The following is a 19,875-nucleotide window of genomic DNA, read 5'->3' on the forward strand; positions in this document are numbered from 1 at the left end:
AGATGCTGGAGGCCAGGGCAGTTCCCCTGTCCTGCTAAGCATCAGAGTGGGGTCTCACCCATCCTGGGGCCAAAAATGTGCCCCAAGCTCTCCACATGGAGAGAAGGTAAGCTCATCACATGGCAGGTAAACAGGACACTCTTTTCATGGTAACATGGAAAGGACAGGTCTGCCAATGTCCTTGCCCACTCTTCCTGCTCTCTTTCAATTAATTTCTTTTCTCTCCTGGTGTCTGGCAGGACTGTGGACCTGCTGCCCAGCCGTGCTGGTGGTGCCTGTGTTAGTAATAGGTCTCAGACATGGTAAAAATAATTTTCCTGATCTCAAACATAATTTAGCTGTATTTGCAATATTATTTCAGAACCTTTACCATGCCAGCAACTTACTCCAGGATCAGATGACTGTAGTCCAGCTTGTCCTGCTGTTACAGCCAACCCTATACAAGAGTCAGGTTCCTGTGGTTTATCTTGTGCTTTTTAACTTGTTTTAGTTATAGTAATACCCAATTTGTTTTAATGTTGCAGTGGCATGGCTCTTGTCATACTAGAGGCCTAACAAATCCAAGTAATTAGGGTATAACCAACCCTGTGAACTAACAGAGATGACAAGAGTGATCCACTTGCACAAACAAGGATTGAAACACATAAAAAAGACCCTGACCCTACACAGACTTGAGAAGAAAAGCCCCCCTCATTTCCCAGGACAACACATATTTCCAAGCAACAAAACTGGGATGGTAGCAGTCCCACAGCAATGCTTGATAGGTTGAGCGTAACATCTCAGGTTTTAACTGTACCACTGGGGGAATTAACACTAATTGAATTTGGCCTAGACTGTCATAACAGACTGATGACAGCTCATTGGTGTACTTGGACGAGGCTGTTGAAGCAGTAATTAGACTAACAATCATTCTCTTGGATCCCTTGCACTCATCAAAGATGTTCTCCTTAGGCTGGCCATGAGAAAACTGTGTGCGCTCACAGCAGGAGGGCAGCTGGAGGGACCAGTGAGGAGTGTCCAGACCCACAGCCGTGGAGTGACCACTGCTGCCCGCTCAGCTCCTTTTGCTGGGTGTGCTGGCAGAACATACCACAACCCACGTGCTCCCAGGCTGGGCTTGCTGACAGCTGCTTGTGCCACAGGGAAAAGATTTCTGTGTTGAGTGTTGAGCTAAAACGTCAGAAAGCCATGGACACTAACACAAAACGTAACTCACGGCTCAGTGTTTCTAAGCATGCAAAACAAAAAAAGGGTGAGGAATGAGAGAGGAAAAAGAACAGAACTTTTCCAGGCTTCTTTCTTGTATAGTTAAAACTCCTCTGCTGGCAGAAAGGGTAGGGTGGCACTTACCCACTGAGCACCCCCAGCACCAGGTTGAGCACGAAGAAGGAGCCAAGTAAGATAAGGCTGACAAAGTAGATCCAGGGCCATTCATTCCCCATGGCATCATTTACCTGGCAAGGAGAGATGCAGGTGAAATATTCTGAAGGCACTGTCCGCTGTCTGCTTCCCCTTAGAGCCCCTCAACAGCCTCTGGGATCTTTGCCCCGTCCAAAGGGAGTGCTTGGGATGGCGGCACATAAACCTGGCTCCAAGTCCTGGCTGCCTAGAACACTGTGTCTGGTTTACAGCTGGACCCAAGCATTTTGGGAGCAGACTTAAACATCAGCCCCAAGCCTAAGCTTCAGCACGACTGTCTCCCAAGGACTGCAAAACATGGGCTTTGCTGGAGGAGCATCCACAGGCATTGCTGTGCCTGGCCCACACGAGGGTGGGAGCTGGAGCAATCTCCTGTCTACCTGGAGAGCAAGGACAGCTCAGGCAGTGCCTGCAGGGACGCAGAGACATGACTGGTGTGTTATGGGATGTGCATCTCAGTAAGAAGGTTGGTGGGGGCAGAAGTCTTTCACAGGTAGAGTCCTGCCACGGGGTGCTGTCTCCAGGAGGGCATTCCCTGCCCTGAGCCAAGACCAGGATCACCTCCACCAAACTGGGCACAAAGTGCTGCAGCCTACCCAGTAGAGAACTTCAGTCCAGCCCTCCATGGTGATGCACTGGTAGACAGTGAGCATGGCAAAGCCGAAGTTATCGAAGTGGGTGATGCCGTTGTTGGGCCCTGGCCAGCCACTGCGGCACTCGGTGCCATTGATGGTGCAGTGTCGCCCGTGGCCGGAGCTGGTGCATGGGGCTGGCTTCTCTGATGCCACCGTGGCGATCACATCTGAGGAGCAAAGCCATGGTGTGAGCAGCAGGCCAAACACAGCAGCCCACACTTCCTCCCCTTCCAAATGGCGCCTCTTTCACCACCCCTCACGCCCAGCTTCAGCTGTTTCACACATCCCTCAGTCCTGCCGCGCTCCCAGGCCTGATGCTGGCAAGGCCACGCTTTCTGCTGAACACAGAATCCCTGCGGTCTCACAGCAGCCACACAGAGACGCCTCTGCTGCATCCTCCCACCACACTCTACCTGTCCCAAGGTAGTAGCAGGTCTTGTGCATCCGGCCCTTGAAGAGCTCCTGCCCGACGATGGCGTAGATGATGATCATGAAGAGGACCAGCAAGGCGATGTGGAGCAGGGGCACCATGGCCTTGATGATGGAGTTCAGGACGACCTGAAGGCCTGCACAAAGATGAAGGGAGAGGAGGTCAACCACTTCCTAAACAGCTTTGGGTGCACCTTGCATCCCTGCCAGCCCACCAACAAGCAGCCTTTGAAATGCCCCTTGCCAAGGGAAGAGGGGCACAGGTGGGGCGGGACTGAAATCTCTGAAGCAGGAAATCCTTTCTTCTACCCACCATGAAAGCACATGGAAGAGCACAACAGAGCCAGGCAGTGCTGAAGGCTGCTTCATGCCCCTCCCTTTGTTCTGGTGCTCTCATCCTGGCTGTATTCACAGCAGTTACGGAAGAACAAGATCCCTGCTCTGAGAAATTTGAGCGAGATCCTGGCCACACAAAGGCACTGACGCTGAGCCCTGGAGGCAGCCACATGTGTGCCAACCTGCAGATCCCCAGGGCTGACAACTACCACCTGGAGGAACAAGCAAGGACCTGTGCCTCCTTTACACCTACTTTGTGGCTGGGCTTGATCCAGCAGCAACAAGAAACCCGTCCCATGGCTCCCCACCCTGGCCAGGCCCAGAGGTCCCGTCCAGCCACCAGCCCTTCCTGACAGCAGGGCACCCAGCACCCACTCGGCACTCCGGACACCAGGCGCAGGGGTCTCAGCACACGGAACGCTCGCAGGGCCTTCACGTCAAAGCCGCCTTTTCCCCCCGAAGGCCCTCCCTGCTTCACGTTGACCTGCTCCAGGGTCATGGTGATGAGCCTGAAAGAGCCAGGGCATAGGGAGGGAAGGAGGAGAAGCAGAAGGAAGGACAAGGAAAAAGAGAAGAGCATGAGAATGGAGACCAAGGAATCTGAGCTAAGGATTCAGAGCTCTGCAGGCAGAAAAGCGAGGCCAGGACTGCCAGCTGTGCTCAGCCTCACCCAGGGGGCAGCTCTTGGCAAGTCCAGCTCCTGGGCACAGCTCCACTGCTGACAGCCTGGGACCTCCCACCCTGTGCGCAAACCCTGGAGGACCCCATGCCACCCCCTTTCTCCAGGGGACCTAAGAAGCATGAAGGAGTCAAGACAGGAAGAAACAGGAGTGAGAGAGGATCCCAGTGGATGTCAGAGCAGGAAAAGGGAGCCCATGGGAGAAGGCCATGAACTTAGTCAAGGAGTTATCCCCAAACACATTGCAATCACCAGAAAAACCAGTCCCTGACTGGCTGTGGAACAGGCCTGGCACAAGCCGAACAGCAGCAGCCTTCCCACTTTTCCTTACCCTAGGGTCACAATGGAAAAGTCGAGCACATTCCAGCCGTTCCGGAGATAGGCATCCGTGTGGAAAAGAAAGCCGTAGGCAATTATCTTGAGCATCGCCTCGATGGCAAAGAAGATGAGGAAGGCATATTCAATCTTCTCCTGGGGATTGCAAAGGCAAGCAGGAGAGAATGCTTCATCAGACCAGACTGTCACCTCCCCTGGGGTTCTCACCGTGCACAGTCACCCCCTGTGACTCCGGCTCAGTCCCTGCTGCCACCCCATCTGTACCCCCCTACACACCCCAACCAGCACCCTGACGACAAGGGGTGGCACCAGTGCTGAGCCACCACATGCAGCTCTCTGGCCTGCAGCATGCCCCCCATCCCTTTAATGTCCCCCTGCCACTCTCTGGCCTGCAGCATGGCCCTCCCATCCCTTTAATGTCCCCCTGCCACTCTCTGGCCTGCAGCATGACCCTCCCATCCCTTTAACAGCCCCTGCCAGGACCCTGCCCTGAGCCTATTCCTACAAACTGCTCCAGCAAAGCCACCTAAAGGTGCCTGGCCCAAGGCACTGCTCCTCTGTGCCTCTCCTCCCTGCTGCTCATCTCTCATTCCCTCACAGCCTTCCTCCTACAGGCAGCACTGACCTCACCTTCTCATCCTCTCCAGCTGAGGGCTTGCTGGGTCTGTCCTGGAGACCCTGCACAGTCACTGTGGGACAAGCCAGCTGTATCAGGCATTCCCTTTTGTCTGGGGTGATAAGGAAGCTCCCAGGGTATGGAGGCCTTGGGCTCAAGACCTCCTGCCTAATGCCAGACATTTGCCTGGCAAAGTGACCTGCTAGAAATGGGCCTGGGGCTCACTGGGCAGAGGTGCTGCACCCCCTCCCAGGCAGGAGCTGGCACCCCACTGCAGGGGCTTGGCACAGCCCTGCAGCTGCAGGGCCAGGATGGCTCATCTGTCCCTGGAGCGCAGCCAAGAGCTGCCTGTGCCCAGCTGGCACTGCCCATCACTGCCATCCCTGCCCTTGCTGCCCATGTCCCTTCCAGACTGGGATTAGAAGCCTTCTGAAGCAGCCAGGTGGATGGGGCTATTTATATTTCTGGTGTTCCCTGGTCCCTCTCCTCAGCCTATATCCCCTGAAGGGCAAAGAGCATCCCTGCTTGGGATCTCCAGGGAATCACCCTCAGAAAGGCACAAACGTCTCTCTGAGACCAAACTGGGAGTGGGTCTCCACTGGGGAATGCTGTAGTGCTGTGAGCACACCTTTCTCCCAGGGTCCCCATGCCCTGCCAAATGGAAAATCCTCTCCTTTTACAAAGCCAGGGCCAGAGCCCAAGACAGAAGCATTGCTCACTCAGTTACCATGTCCAAAAGCAGTGAGCATGCTGCGTGTCCCCAGGTGACTGTCACCCACACAATGCCAGTTTCTTGTTGGCTCTGAGGGCAGAGATCTTGGCATTGCCTCTGTCTTCAAGGTTTCAGCTATGGCAACTCAACACTGCTCACCTCCCCCCCTTAGGGGACAAATGCCCCCTGGACTGTCCCCCAAAGCCTGTCCTTGCTAATCCCATGCAAATAAAACTGCCATGAGGATCATTTCAGGTACAGAGGGGCTGCAGAGCCATGCCAGCAGCCAGTGGTGTGGTGGGGTGCCCCCCCAGCTGCAGAGGAAAAGCAGGAAAGTCCACTGCAAGCTACAGCAGCCCTGCAGCTGCTGAGGCTGGTGAGTGTCAGGATCCAGCCTGGAGCAGGATGCAACTGCTGAGGCTGATGTCAGGATCCAGCACTGCAAAAAGTCAATTCCATGCCCTGATTTTCCAGCAGAACAGACTCAGGCTCCAGGGTCTCTCACAAGAAGGGATCTCCCTCTGAAAACCCCTTGCCCAGAATCAAAAGGTGACTTGCTCTTCCTCAGAGCTCCCTTTGAGAAGCCCACAGCAGATGAATGGTGCTTTGGACAGCTTCAAGGGTATTTGCTCACCAGGTCCAGCCAGTGAGCAGCAAGGTTCAAACCTGGGCCAAGGAAGAGGCAGCAGGCAGCCCCCTGCTCCCAGTCACCCTCCCCCAGCCTGGGAGGGACAGAACAGCAAATTCCAGCTTCTCTGGGCAGCCTGTGCCAGGGCCTCACCACCCTCAGTGTATTACATTTTTTTCTTATAACTAATCTAAATCTACCCTCTTTCAGTTTAAAACCGTCACCCTCTGTCCTACTGCAACACACCCTGCTATAAAGTTTGTCTCAATCTTTCTTATAAGCCCTCTCCAAGTACTAGAAGGCTGCAATGAGGCCTCAGAGCCTCCTCTTCTCCAGGTGAACACCCCCAGCTCTCCCAGCCTGGCTCCAGAGCAGAGGGGCTCCAGGCTTAGAGCATCTTTGTGGCCTTCTCTGGACCTGCTCCAACAGCTCCAGGTCCTTCCCGTGCTGGAACCCAGGGCTGGAGGCAGCTCTGCAGGTGGGGTCTCACCTGAGCGGGGCACAGGGCCAGAATCCCCACCAGTACCTGCATCCCCTCCCTGCTGTGGGGGTGAGCCCAGGCCATGGGTGGCTTTTTGGGCTGCGATCAAGTACAGTACTGGCAATTAAACTTACATGGCTACAATGCAGCAGCCTAAGCCAGGGCAAACTTAGTGCAGCCTCCAAAGACCAGCAGGAAGAAGCTGAAGGATATTTCATCCTGGCAGATTTCACACCAGGTCAGGGACCACACGTCCCTCACTGGTGCAGACCCCACTTCCTGTGCCCAGGCTGGTTTGAGAAGAAATCACCCAGTGCTTCCTCCAGCCCTGGTGCTGCCCAGGCTGCAGGTCAGCACAGGGACTGCACTCACGGCCCAGTCGCCACCCCGTGCCCATGCCATGAGGGCCACACTGCACAGCCTGCACGTGCCATGGACAGACACAGCTCTGCTGGCTTCACTGAAGCCCTGGTCAGCTTCTGGCAGCTGGGGACCCACACTCTGTGCCACTGCCACCCACTGTCCCCTCCTCACCCCAGAACTCAGGGCTGGCTCCCCACTGAGGGATGCTTAGGGCAGGGCACAGGGCTGTCTGGCACAGCTGGCATTGGGGGTGTGAAGAGCCAAAAAGCCACTAGGAAGAGATACAGGTCTCTGTAACCCTCTGGGCACACAGGAACCCCACCCATGGTGCTGGATGAGCCGTGGGCAGCAGGGTGACAGTGTGCACCACGCTGATGTGACACAACATCACAGACACAGCCCCAGCCTGCTCAGCATCGTCAGCTCCCAGTCCCAGCAGCCACACGGGACTCTGGAACGAGCCCCACTTTATGTCCCTTGATGCCTTAGGTTTTAACTTTTATATTTTTCAAATCCTGTACTGCCCAGTGTGTAACTCTGAAGTTTCTTGCAGCCTGTTCACTTCTGCTCTCTCGTGCTGGGTAGACATAACAAAGCCTCTCCGGGCCTGCTCTTCAAGGACACCCAGACCGTCCTAGGCCCAAAAAGTATAAACCAAAAGCCTCTAAAGGGGGGGTAAGCTTGGGGAAATAACATCATTAACTGAAGCTTTAATTGGAGAATTAACCCTGCTATGCAAATGAACCAAACCTATAAAAGTGTGAAGAACTCATGACCTGTCGTCCATCTCGGGGTCCATTTTGAGAACGGCCTCTGGCTCCCCAGGGGTACCTTTGAAGGCCTTTCAAATAAATACCTACCTTTATTCCCTTACTCCTGTCTAGTCTCTGTTTTTAGGTGGCCTCTCAAGGCATCACCTGGGGCCCTCTCCCAGGGAGCAGGGGAAGCAGGGTCTGAATGGAGTCTCCCAGCTGGGCAAAGTGGGGCATAGGTGGTGAGGGCACAGCATGACCACAGGTGGAGAGTTACCCCTGCTACATCCACCTGCAACAAGACCTCACAGCCCTCACCCTCCCCATTGACTCCTCCAAACTGTCTCCAGCTCTCTGCCCTTCTCCGTGCCATTTGCTCCTGTGCCATCAGCCCTGCACCTCCCCCTGAGCCTCCCAGTCCCAGCTGGGCCCTGCTCCCCTTCTCCCCTGCAGCTCCAGCCCACCCTAATAGAAACATTTTTTGGAGGTGCAGCAATGGGTTGACCAGGACACAGGCACGGGATGCCAGCACCAGGACATGCAGGACAGGGAACTGCACTGCTCAAGTCTTTCTAAGCCCTTTGTAACCATAAAACATCTGTAAAGGTGTTCCCCAGAGGCTTGCAGCAATCATCCTCTGCAAAACAGAGCAGCTCAGAGTCCTTCTCCTATTCCCCGAATGGAGGTGAACGAAACCCTGCAGATGTGGGACAGAGAAGGGGACAGGACAGGTAATGCATGGAAATACATTTACAGCAATCTCACAGGATCCCCTTCCTTTGGAAAACAAGATGAAAGTGAGAGCTGGAGCCAAGGAAGTCTCCCCTGAGCGGTGGGAAACCCTGGCACCCAGCTTGGGAAGGGCACAGTGGAAGGCAGGCAGGGTTTGGGACTGCTGCAGACCACAGCCAGGACGAGACATCAAGAGAAACACTTCTGCTCTCCACAATGGCCTCTGTCACAGCACAGGAAGTACTTGGGATGGGAAGACGTGCAGGAAAGAATTTGGGAGAATTTTTGAATTGTTTGCACAGATTTTTTAGAGCGGGTAGTTGGAGCAGATCATCTCCAGAGGTCACTCCACCCCTAGCTGCTCTGCAATGCTGTGACTTGCCTGCCACATTCTCCAGCCACAGCTCCTCCTTTCCCACAAACAAGAGACACATCAGGGCTGCAGACACAGGAACCAGGAAAGCCATAACCCCCCTACAGCAGCTCTGAGAGCTCAGAGTGGACAGGTCCTACAAGTTGTTCTCCACTGCATCTCCCTCGCTGGCTATCCAGAGCTCCTCACTGCCTCACGTCACACCAGCTGTCCCACAACTGTTCCCACGTCTGTGAGACACCTTGGTGGCATTCCCGAGGCTTCTCCCTGCACTAGATGTCTTAGGTCTGCTTGGTTTGAAAAGGCTTTGGTGGGTGCTACCAGCTCAGTCACCAAAACCAGACGGATTTGACTGCAGTATGAACAAGGGCTCAGTGGTGCCTGTCAGACCCAGGGCATGGAGAGCCCAGCTGGAAGAACAGAAATCTCAAGAAGCTGCAGCCAACCCAGCCTCCTCCAGGGCTGGGAGCAGAGGGGCAGCAAGGTCCTTTCCAAGGAAGCCTTGCCATGGAGCTGGGGACCGCAGGACAAGCAAGGTCCTTTCCAAGGAAGCCTTGCTGTGGAGCTGGGGACCCCAGGGCAAGGAGGCTGTGGTGTTGTGAGTGACACTCAGGATGAGCAGTGAGCTCTGGAGGGTGAGATGAGAGGGGCCCGGCCCATCTGCCTACCCAAAACCCCAGGGTGACCACAGAGGTGGCCAAGCCACAAGCTGGGCAGGGTGCCAGCCCTTGCCAGTGGCCCCAGGCCAGAGTGAGGGGAAGGAGGGAGGCAGGGGTGGCTCACACAGCTGCATGTGCACCCCTCCAGGTGCCAGCAGCAGAGCAGCAGCAGTTTCTGCAGCTCAGGCATCGAGTCTGTGCGTGCAGACATGCGGGGTGTTGCCTGTTGTCACAGCTGCTGGAAGGCTCCAGGAGATCCAGGGTGACCCCAAGCTCTAGGAAAGCCACATGCAATCACGACTCTCCAGCAGCAAGGAACCCATGCCAACCTCCAGGCACAGGCCCCAACAGCTCCTCAAAACCAGCAATGGGCCAGCAAACTGTGCTCAGGGACTGTGGGACACGAGCCAGCTGCCCAAATGCAGCTGTTCCTGTGTTCCTGGAGACGCCCATGACACAGCCCTGGGGTGACAGACATCATGCAGGACTCACAAGTAACTACAGCTCTCCAGAGCAGATGAAAAGCTGGGACTCCTGCAACTGCATCAGACGCCCATATTCCTGTCACCGAGTTGCACCTGAGGCTATGTTCAGGCTTTAAAAGCACTGAATTCCCTGACCCCAGGGCTGAGATACAGCCCAAAATGGTGGGATTTTCAGAAGCATACTCCTCAGCATCAAACATTCATTCTGCCTGAACAGCACCTAAAGCCATCACGTGTGACACAGCAGCGTGCCTGCACAGAGACCACTACCTGTGCTGCTTGAATTGTCTTCTTGACAGTCCGAGCTCCAGCTCTGTCCCCCACTCCCTGGGCCCCATGTCCTACCTGGTTCTCCTACAAAGCCCACAGGACTCAGGACAGCTGCTTTTTGGTGGTCTGAAAGGCTGGCCTCCCTCCAAGCAGCCACCCTTGAATCCCACTGGCGGGGAAACACTTTGAAGAGAGTTGGCTTTAAATTGACAGAGAGTAGATTTAAATATTAGGAAAAAATTCTCCCCTGTGAGGGTGGGGAGGCCCTGGCACAGAGCAGCTGGGGCTGCCCCATCCCTGGAAGTATCCAAGGCCAGGCTGGACGGGGCTTGGAGCAACCTGGGATAGTGGGAGGTGTCCCTGCCATGGCAGAGGGTGGAATGAGCCTCCTGGCCCAAACCATACAACAATTCTATGATCCTATGAAAACCAGATATTTCAGTGTGTGCAGTGTGTCAAACACCACCCACTGGAACTGCAGGAATGGCTCAACTGCCCTGGGAGATGAACTGTACTCTAAATTCAGCTTTATTTCTTCTCTGCTCATAAACAGAGGTCAGGCAGCCAGGTCACACAGAGCCACCTGTATTTTCTTGGGGGAATCCCTGTGAATAACCTGCCTTGCTAAACACACTCTGAAGCTGCTTGCTCCTGGAGTAAGGTGTCCGGTGAAAAACAGTGGGATTTGAAACTCTGGAAACTCAAGTAGAAGTCCAAATAAATGCTGTGAATTATTGAACAAGTTGAAAAGTCAAAATCCTTTCATCAGGGTTGAAGAAAATAATTTGATTCCATTAGGAAAAGATAAAAACAGGGTTAAAAAAACCCTTCTGGATCTAAAGAAATCTAATATAGAAAGAATAATAATGAAATGTGCTGAAATTAAACAACTGTGCTTCTTCCAGGACAAAGCAAAATGGATTCTTAGAAAATTTATGGATTATTTAATTTCACTATTTTCATTTTTATGGTATTGCGTTTTTTCACCCCCCAAAAATGAGTGCTGATTAACCAAGCTTTCATGAGCCTAATTCTAAACCCAGTGTAAACTCTGACTGCACCTCTTCCCTGGCTGGTCCTGCAAACACAGAGTGGGGCTGCTCTCCAGGTGTTCCAACCTTGCAGGGAGGCAGTGGCAGCAGAGGTCTCCTAGGTCTCCAGAGGTCTCTCCTCCTGAGACTCTCCTTGCTGGAGAGCTTTGAAGCAGAGTGGCTGTCACTGCTCTGAGGGCCTGGGCTGCAGGAGGCTCCCTGGATGAGAGGGAACCTCACTCCTGCCTCCACAAACAATGTGGGGCAACGTCCTCACTGCTCTGACTCAGTTTCCCCTCATACATTTTGCCTTCTCAATAATTTCAACGCCTTTTTATAAACTCAACCCTCTCCAGAGAGGATTGGGTAATGAAGAGAGCCAGAAAAGGGACAGGGAGAGATGAAATGCATCACAGCACCTCTCTGCTGCAGGAAAATGCCTCAGCAAGCCTTTCCTCACTACCTGCAGGATGCCCCAGGCGATGGGTCCCTGGCTAAATTCTCAGCTGGGTTTGCTCCTGCAAAGCCACCAGAACGTGGTGACAAAGGGACAGCCAGCAGGGATGAAAGAACAGCAGCCTGGGGCTGCCTCTGGCTCTTGATACCACGGGCTGTTGGCATGGCAACAGGCTGAAAAATCGCCCAGCAGGGTACAGCATAAGTCATCTAATGTACAATAAATAAAACCAGATGGAATTTCATTCATGCATCACTTGGTCCTTGCCCACCTGCCTCTTGCTCATGGAAGAGGTCCTTGGGCAGCTCTGGGAGCCCTGAGAGGCCGCTGCCACTTCATGCCCTTATCCCCACACGCCGCTGGGCTTCCCCCAGCTCTGCCCTCACTGGGCTCAGCCACATCCCGAGCCCCCCCAGAGGGAAGCCCCCATCCCCACTGGCCCTGTGGATGCTGAAAGCTTGATGCAGAGAAATTTTCCAGCTTTCTGCCAGAATCCATGTGGAAGTTTCGCTTTCACACGCACGCTAGCTGGGAACAGTGAGAGGTTTTTGTAAACAATACTTTTATCTTGCCACCTGCAGCTTGTTATGCAGTATTGTTAGGATACTGACTGGAGAAATATTTTGAAATGGGTGTTGTAGGGTTTAATCAATCATCCTGAGAGGTGGATGATCAAAGGACAATAACCTTATGTCATTCAAGTGAACCAGGTTATAGAAACGAGTTTGGAAATTAATAAATAATCCCATCCCCTTCCTCTGGATCGAAGTATGCCGCTTTTTTCACCATTCCCGGTACAACAGCAACATGTCCCCATCTCCTGCTTCCCATGGTCAGCCTGCCCAGCTTTGCCTCTTTAACCTCTCCCCTGAGGTAACTGCACCTACCAAACCCTGCTATGCTCCCCCAGCCAGGGAAGAATCCAAAACCAGTGCGAGGGGTTGGGGAAGCTGGTCAGACCGGCCAGGAGGCTGAAGGAACACCCCAGGAACTGCCCCTCCGTGGGCATTTACCCTGAGGAGCCCTGAAACCAGCAGGAGAGAGCATTTCATTAAAAGGAGGGATTGAGACGTTTTGATTCAATCACCCTCAGTCTCTCAATGGAAATCAATGTGGATTGAACCACAGCGGGGATCTGAAGAGTAGAAAGGAGTGGTAAACTAAAAATAGTGCAGACTGTTGATTTGGGTCACATCAAAACATCGTATTCCAGGAAAACTGGAGCGACTGAGGAAGAAAATGGAATGATTGGAAAGGAGTAATCTTTCTGCCTAACAGAAACAGGTTTTTTCCCCCTCTTAAATAAAAAGTAGCCAAATTAAAATACAGTTTTGAAAGGAAAGGCCAGAAGAATTTACTCCAAAACACTGAAACAAACCATTTGAGCCTTTCTGGAACAGAATGTTTCCCTTTGAAAGTGTGATTTTAAAAAATCAGTGGGATTTTTTTATTTTAATTGGCATCAATTCTTCCTTCACATGTACTTCACACACCGACCTGCTGCCTTTGACCTCAGCCCAGAGGTGGTTTCAGCCCCTCTGAAAACCCATTTAGCAGCCACTTCTTCCCATCCCTGCCTGCCTTTGACTGCAGCAGCTTTGGCTGGACCCACACTTGCCTGACTGCACCCCTGGGGCAGCAGATGCCCCCAGAACAGGTATTGCCAGCCTGTACCCGTGTCACACCAAGCGAGCAGCTCTGCAGAGCCCTCGGCCACCCGGGGCCACGGGCAGGGGTCCCAACTGTTCCTTACCAGGCTGGAGTTGGCGATGTTGGTGTCATCTTCAGGCATGGGCAGGTAGATGGCCAGCGCAACACAGTTGGCAAAGATGGTGAGGAGGATGATGATCTCAAAGGGTCTGAGAGGAAGTGTTAAGGAGTGGAGACAGGAAAGCAAAAGCAGGTACCATCCCACCCCTGCCCTGTCCTGTCCTGCTGGGGTGTGGGTGGAGAACCAGCCCCCCACGGGGGCAGAGCACAGAGAGCAGCCAGACCTCAGCCTCAGCACATCCTCAGGTGCTGCAGGGCCTGGACACTCAGTGCATGGCTGCTGCAGAGGGTCAGCTGTGGCACAGGACAAAGGGACAGGAGAGCTGGTGGCTTCCCCCTCCTCATCCTTCAGTGAACCATCACGAAGGGTCAGGACCGGTTTGCACAATGTAGGCACTGAACCTAAGCACCTGCACTCAGCATCCTCGAGGGAGACTCCTGCTGCTCAGGCCTCACAAGGGCTGTATGGCCCTAGCTGGAAGGTATCCAGGGGCAAACCAGCTCATCCAGGGTCTCCTCTGGCAGAACAGCCCCAGGTGTCCTTCCAGCCTCGGTGCCCCAGGACAGGCAGCGCTCCTGCGACTGTCCCCAGGAGTGCCTGGGGCTGGGAGAGAACAGAGTGCTCAGCCTGGGACTGTACCACCCCCTTTGAGAGAGAAACTCTGCTGTTTGACATCTCAGAAGGAAAGGGATGACTTACTATTACCCCATGAAGACCCTGGGACAAGCACTTGGTCACTCGCAGGCTCCTGCTGCTGTCACTGCTCTGCTTGGACAAGCTTCAGCTATCACTTTCCTGAAGCCTCCAAAGAGCTCAAACTCTGGCTCCAGGGCATCATTTGCAGCCAGGCTCTCCCTCCAGGGACCCCCACTCTCTGCTTCCCCCAGCACTCACCCTTGAGGGCTGCCTTGGGCTCTGGTGGCCATACCAGTGTCCAGTCCAGCATCACAGAGCGAGGGGCACCTGGGCAGCATGCCATCCACAATGGCCAGCTGAGCTGGCTGAGTGCTGTCAGCTGTGTCCTGGGCTCATCACAGGCTTTTTCTCCTTTTCTGAACCTTTCTATCCATCAACCTGATGACACGTTAAAAACTGAAGTCAGCTGGAAAAGCTGCTCCCCTTTGTGGCCAGGTAATGAATGAGGCAGAGCCCAGGGGTTGGAGGCTTCCCTGCCTGCTTGGACAGAGCAAGACAAGCCCTCCTTGAAGGGTGACCTCGGCTGGAGCTCCTGTAACTGGAATCCACTTGCTGCTTGTGGTTCTTCAAGTCTGGCACAGTTATGAGGTAGAAATGCAGTGGGAATCAAACAAATTGAACCAAAACCCAGACATGAAGTGTGACCAGGTACAGTGTCTCTGCCTCCTGCCACTGACCCAGAGCATCCTCCTCATCTCCTTGTCCTGCAATTTGACTTCTTTCTCTCCAGTGTGCTCCCCCCACACAGCATCCAAGGGTCCCCACATCTCCCTTGCAGCAGGAATTAGGCCTTTGCCTCTTGCAGCTCTGTGGCCCTCCAGGGTCCCCAGACTCCTCGCCCATCTGTCTTAAGTTCTCTTGGCTGCAAAATGACCTGAAATACCAGAATGGCGTCACAAAGTGAGACACATCCCAACAACCACCAAGCTGTTGGACTGGCTGTCATGCACACAACACCCAGTAAGCTGCACAACATTCAGATTTCCTTGTTCTAATGAGCATGGGTTTTTTGAGATGAGAGCAAATTTCAGCATAAAACCCCCTCTGCCTCAAGTCAGCCTGACTTTCACCCACTCTGGGCTGAGTGGAGTGATGGCACCCACCCTTTAACTACTTGAAAAAGACCCTGGCCTGATGCCTTAGGTTTTAACCTTTATATTTTTCAAATTCTGTACTGCTTGCTGTGTGATTCTGAAGTTTCTTGTAGCCTGTTAATTTCTGCTCTCTCATGCTAGGTGACATAACAAAGCCTCTCCAGCCCTGCTTTCCAACGACACCCAGACTGTCCTAGGCCAAAAGTATAAACCAAAGAGCCTCAAAAGAGGGGTAAGCTGAGGGGAAAACTGAAGCTTTCATTGGAGAATTAACCCTGCTATGAAAATGAACCAAACCTATAAAAGTGTGAAGAATTTGTGACCTGGGGTCCATCTTGGGATCCATTTCGAGAACAGCTTCAGGCTCCCCAGGGTGTACCTTTGAAGGCCTTTCAAATAAATACCTCTTATTCCCTTATTCCTGTCTAGTCTCTGATTCTAGGAGGCCTCTTAAGGCATCAGTTCTTAGGCAGCACCAGAAAGGACATCTTAAGGCATCAGGCCCACTCTTGTGGCTCAGCTTTGTACCCTGACAGCAGCAGCTACACAGCAGTGATGGGCCCAAGGAGCAGGAATACGTACTGCCACACTGAACCCACAGCCCTGGTATCCGCACAGAAGAGGGTCACAGCTAATCTCCCCTCAGCAGCCTGCATGTCCCTGCAGACCATAATAACCCACAGGAACTGGAACGACCTGACCCTGTCACGCCTCGCATACCCTGATCCCTGAGTGAGGGCAGCCAGGTGCATCTGGGTATAAATACAGCCAGGGGCTGGAGAAACCTGACTCCCTGGATCACTTGTCCTGCACAGGTCAGAACCACCTGCACATGCCACCTTTCTGCTGGGGCACCCACTTATCCCCACCCTTCTGCCCTTCCAGAGAGCCCTGATGCAGGAAAGATCCCCCCACTGTGCCATGCATTTGCTCTGGCATGTGCTGGCCCCGGAGGAAGAACGTGTTTGAGCCTGCTGGAAGATGTAAGTCCTATTTCCAGCTCCTCCCCTGCCACTCGGGTGCACACACGAGTTTCTTCCCTACTCAGTGCCTGTTTAAGACACAGGCACAGCTCCCTTCTGTGTGCCCACAGAACCATCGTTTCTCTTGCCAGAGACACATAAAATGAGAACCCCCCAATTTTGGCTCTGCTCCTACTCCCTGAAGGGCAGAGAGTCCCTTTGCAGTACAGGAAAGAGGCCTCAAACTCAGCACCACCAGAGCTGTGAGCATGACCTCACGCCTGCCAAGGGCTCCCTGGGCTTTGGACAAAGCAGCATCTCTGGGCATGGTTTTGGTATCCCCACAGCAACACATCCAGCCTAAAGTGACCAAGCCACCTCCTAGAGTAAAGCCTGGCCAGGGCTGGGATCATCCTGCCAAGGCCAGGAATACAAAGATAAGAGAATATGAGAAAAGTTGTGGTGGAAGAACTTGATTCCATTCCCCAGTCCATCATTTTTGCTAGAGCCCAAATGTTTTGCTGAAATCAAAGTGAAATATTTCATCTCCCACTCTCTTCCTTTACATAAAATACAGGTGAACAAAGTGATAGTTCCTGGATGCATGGCAGAAACATGACTTTTTGGTATTTCTGAGCTACAGTGCCCCAGTGAAAAGGTCAAAAAGCAACACCCACGCTACAACAGTAAGCCAAAGGCACAAAGAAAGACCATCCCTCTGAACAGTATCACCTACAAAAGCCTTCACCTGTGACAGCAGTACCAGGGAGGGATGAGAAAGGGAGCTGAGAGGCCAATTATGTCAGCAAGGATTTGGTGGAGCCCCCCACCAGGGCACAGCACAGCTGTGGGATCAGGCAAATGGTGATACACACAAAGAGCCATCCCAAGTGACCCACCATGGTCTCACTACCCACCCCCAAACCTCTCTCCCAGGGTGTCACCTTGTCCCCAGCCCTCACTCCCCCAGCCTGACCCCACCCCCGCCCCAGGATGGGCACTGTGCCCCCTCCTGACACACCAAACCCCCTCCCCTCTCAACAGCCTGTCCCCCATTTCTCCCCAGCACACAACACGCACAGCACATTCACTCCCACAAGTCCCTTGCCCCCAGGCTGTCCCTGCCTGTCCCTGTCCTACCCCACCAAAGGCCCCGTGGCCTGACCCGCTCCTCAGCCCCAGCTTTCCCCACCAGCCTATTCATGCCCCAGTTTGCACAGCCATTGCCTAGGCCAGGGCTCCCTGAGTGCCTCGCTGCCTTTTACAGGCCTGATGGGACAGTCAGCACGAGCCTGGGACAGGCTGACAGCTCTCATGCCCCCCAGCACCCGTGCCATGCTCACAGGCACCCACACACTGCCCCCAAGCCCCCGCAGCCAGAGGATACTTCCACTCCACGATGCTGATGCACGCCTTCCGCAGAGGGTTTTCCAGGGTTAAGCAGAACAGAGCCCTGGGTGGACGAGGAGCTATCGGTGGTACCGGCTTCTTGGACTTCTCCTTCTGTTGCCTCTTCTTCACGTCACCCTGGGGAGAAGCAGGCTCCATGGTGTTGCTCCCCTAGCTGTCTCTCCCCCTCCTCCCCTGCAGTCGAGCCCCCCTTCCCCAGGTCCCAGCCAGCTGGAGCTCCTCTGGGTCTCTGTCTGCTCCCTGCAGCAGGGGAGGTGGTGGGGGAGTGGGGGCTGGAGCCTGCGCTCGCATGTACAAACACACAAAGCACGAGTTTAAATTTAGATCCCGGCCCGACTCTGGGTGCTGTCCCAGCTCCTGAGGCAGCAGAAGGGCCCCTGCAGCTGTTCCCTCTTTACCAGCACATGGGGAGTCGGGCGAGTGCTTGGCGTGCCACTGGCTGGGCTGGGGGTGGGACAGGCTGCCCGTGCTGGGCACTGTCTCCGAAAGAGAAGTGCCTGTGTCCCAGGTCAGCTCTGTCCCCAGCGTCCCCCCTGCACTGGGAAGCAGCCTGGGGCTACCTGCATTTGCTGAATCACAGCAGGGGGAGATGGAGAAGCCAGCTCCGGCCAGTGTCCCCCCTTCATCCCATCTGCAGTTCTCTGCAGGATTTCACCATCAGCCGGTGCACACTGGTCACCTGAGCCCTGGGCCGTGTGGTACTGGGGGGCTACAGGGTCTTTGAGGCTGGGTCCATTTCACTGGCTGGAGATCCAATCTCAGAGCTCCAGGGAATCCTGGTGAGTCCAAAAAGTGCTCAGGCTTGCTCTTCTGGAGGCACAGAGGAAACCCTTGGCTGGCACCAGTCACTCAACCACTTGCTCAGCCTTACAGAGGTAAGTCCTGCATGCAGGGTATGGAGGATGTCTGGGGATGCAGGAACCCAGCAAGGGGTTGGATTTGTGTCCTGCCAAGCCCTGCTGGCCTTGGGAAAGCCTAACTGGATGAATGGTATGGTAACTCCCGAGCTGAGGTAAGGAGAGAGGCGGGTTATCAGCACCTTCCACAGCAGGGGACTGAGGCACCAGAAGTGTTATTCATGGGGGTTTTCCTGGGGTTTTCTAGACTGTCAGCAAAATAACTGCAGAGATCTAATTGCTTACAGCAATGTCCCACAGCAAATGGCCTCCCTGGTGCACAGATGTTACAGCTGTTGTGACTGACCAGTGAGCCCCACTCCACCTCCTGCACCCCAGGGTGCTGCTCCACCCACGGGACTGTGCTGCCCTGCTCGCAGCTTCGTGGGGTCATTCTGCTGGCGAGGGAAATGCTTGCCAGGAGTGCAGCCGGCTGTGCTGGGGGCCAGAAAGGAGTGATCGGGGAGCCCACGGCAGGGAGAGCAACTCCTGCAGCTGCTCCAGCCAGTGTTGGTGTACTTTGGAGGAAGGTGGCCTCGGTTGTAAAGGGGCTCATAGAATCCCGGAGTAGCTTGGGTTGGAAGGGACTTTGAAGATTATCTCGTCCCACCCCCCTGCCGTGGCCAAGGGCACCTTTCACTAGGGTTAAATTAGCAATCTGCCCCCTTCTACACCATTCTGTTGCGTTTTGTGCAAATCAGAGTCCATTTCTGCCGCGGGATCCAGCCCCGCCTCCGCGTGAGGCAGATCCCTCTTCTCACTTAGCCGTCATTTGCCCCCTCAACCCTAAGTGGAAGCCAGGAGCCACATTCCCGCTGCTGCCTGTGCAGAAGAACCTGTCCAGGGACCGCAAAGCCGCGGGGCCCATCTAGTGGGGATCTCCGGGAGGAACATCTGCCTGGGACGCCCGGGGACCTCGAGGAGGAGGGGGACGGGGGCTGCGAGCGAGGAGCGGGCAGGGGCTGTGGGAGGGATCCCCGAAGCCCCTCTGGGTTCGCAGACCCCCGGAGCCGCCCCTCGCCCGGCCGGGAGCGGTTCGCACGGGGCACCCCCGGACCCGGCACGGCTCCCGCACACGCTGCAGCGCTCTGCCCGACGGAGCCGCTTCTCACCTGCTGGGCAGCGAGAGACTGCTTCCTCGTGAAACCCCCTCACAGCCCTTCTCCTCTTCCTCGCACACTTCCTGGGCCTGCATGTCCCTCTCCCGCTCCATCACCGCACTGGCACGGCCTTGGGAAGGGTCCCAAGGGGAGCTGGGCCGTGATGGGGGTCTGACTCCCGCAGGTGCCATCTCCTGCCGCCGAGCCGAGCCAAAAACTGCCGTACGCCGCTCTCCGACCCGTTCTGCCGCTCGTCCGGCGCCGCTGCCAGCCACACTCCCTCCCCATCCTCTCCCGGCTCCCTCTCCCGGTCCCGGTCCCTCTGCGGCCCCGCTGCCCGCCCCTCTCCCCGCCCCGCTGCCGTCCCGGCGGTCGGTCCGGAGCTGCTGCGCTGCCGGGCGGTTCCGTGCCCGCACGGCCCCCGACTCGCTCCCGGGAGCGGAGCAGGGCCTCGGGCCGCCTTCGGGTGGGAATTCACGGGGGACAGCGAGTGCTGGTGTTTGCGGGTGGCCGCAAGTGGAGAGACGGGGCGAGATCCAGGGAGAGCTGCCGG

At 55.0% G+C, this 19,875-nt stretch overlaps 1 protein-coding gene across 3 annotated transcripts in view; it reads right to left on the reverse strand.

The window, feature by feature from the left end:
* The window catches only part of CACNA1S (calcium voltage-gated channel subunit alpha1 S), a 47,635-nt gene extending 28,042 nt beyond the window's left edge, over positions 1-19,593 (reverse strand). For 2 of the 3 annotated variants that reach the window (XM_042013505.1, XM_042013504.1), the window contains exons 1-7: positions 17,304-17,549; positions 13,147-13,252; positions 3,830-3,969; positions 3,195-3,328; positions 2,468-2,620; positions 2,016-2,221; positions 1,351-1,454 (exon numbers count right to left, since the gene is read on the reverse strand). In XM_042013505.1, the coding sequence (XP_041869439.1) occupies positions 1,351-1,454; positions 2,016-2,221; positions 2,468-2,620; positions 3,195-3,328; positions 3,830-3,969; positions 13,147-13,252; positions 17,304-17,464 (1,004 nt within the window). In that variant the 5' untranslated portion in view covers positions 17,465-17,549. Of the gene's footprint in view, positions 1-1,350; positions 1,455-2,015; positions 2,222-2,467; positions 2,621-3,194; positions 3,329-3,829; positions 3,970-13,146; positions 13,253-17,303; positions 17,550-19,334 lie in introns of those variants that run through there. The other variant, XM_042013506.1, reaches the window with a different exon arrangement.
* Between the last annotated feature and the right edge of the window lie 282 nt (positions 19,594-19,875).

The sequence above is a fragment of the Corvus kubaryi genome, unplaced genomic scaffold, assembly GCF_017639235.1.
Source record: "Corvus kubaryi isolate FWS band 111438036 unplaced genomic scaffold, C.kubaryi_AGA036_p1.0 split1-37355, whole genome shotgun sequence".
Classification (NCBI taxonomy): domain Eukaryota; kingdom Metazoa; phylum Chordata; class Aves; order Passeriformes; family Corvidae; genus Corvus; species Corvus kubaryi.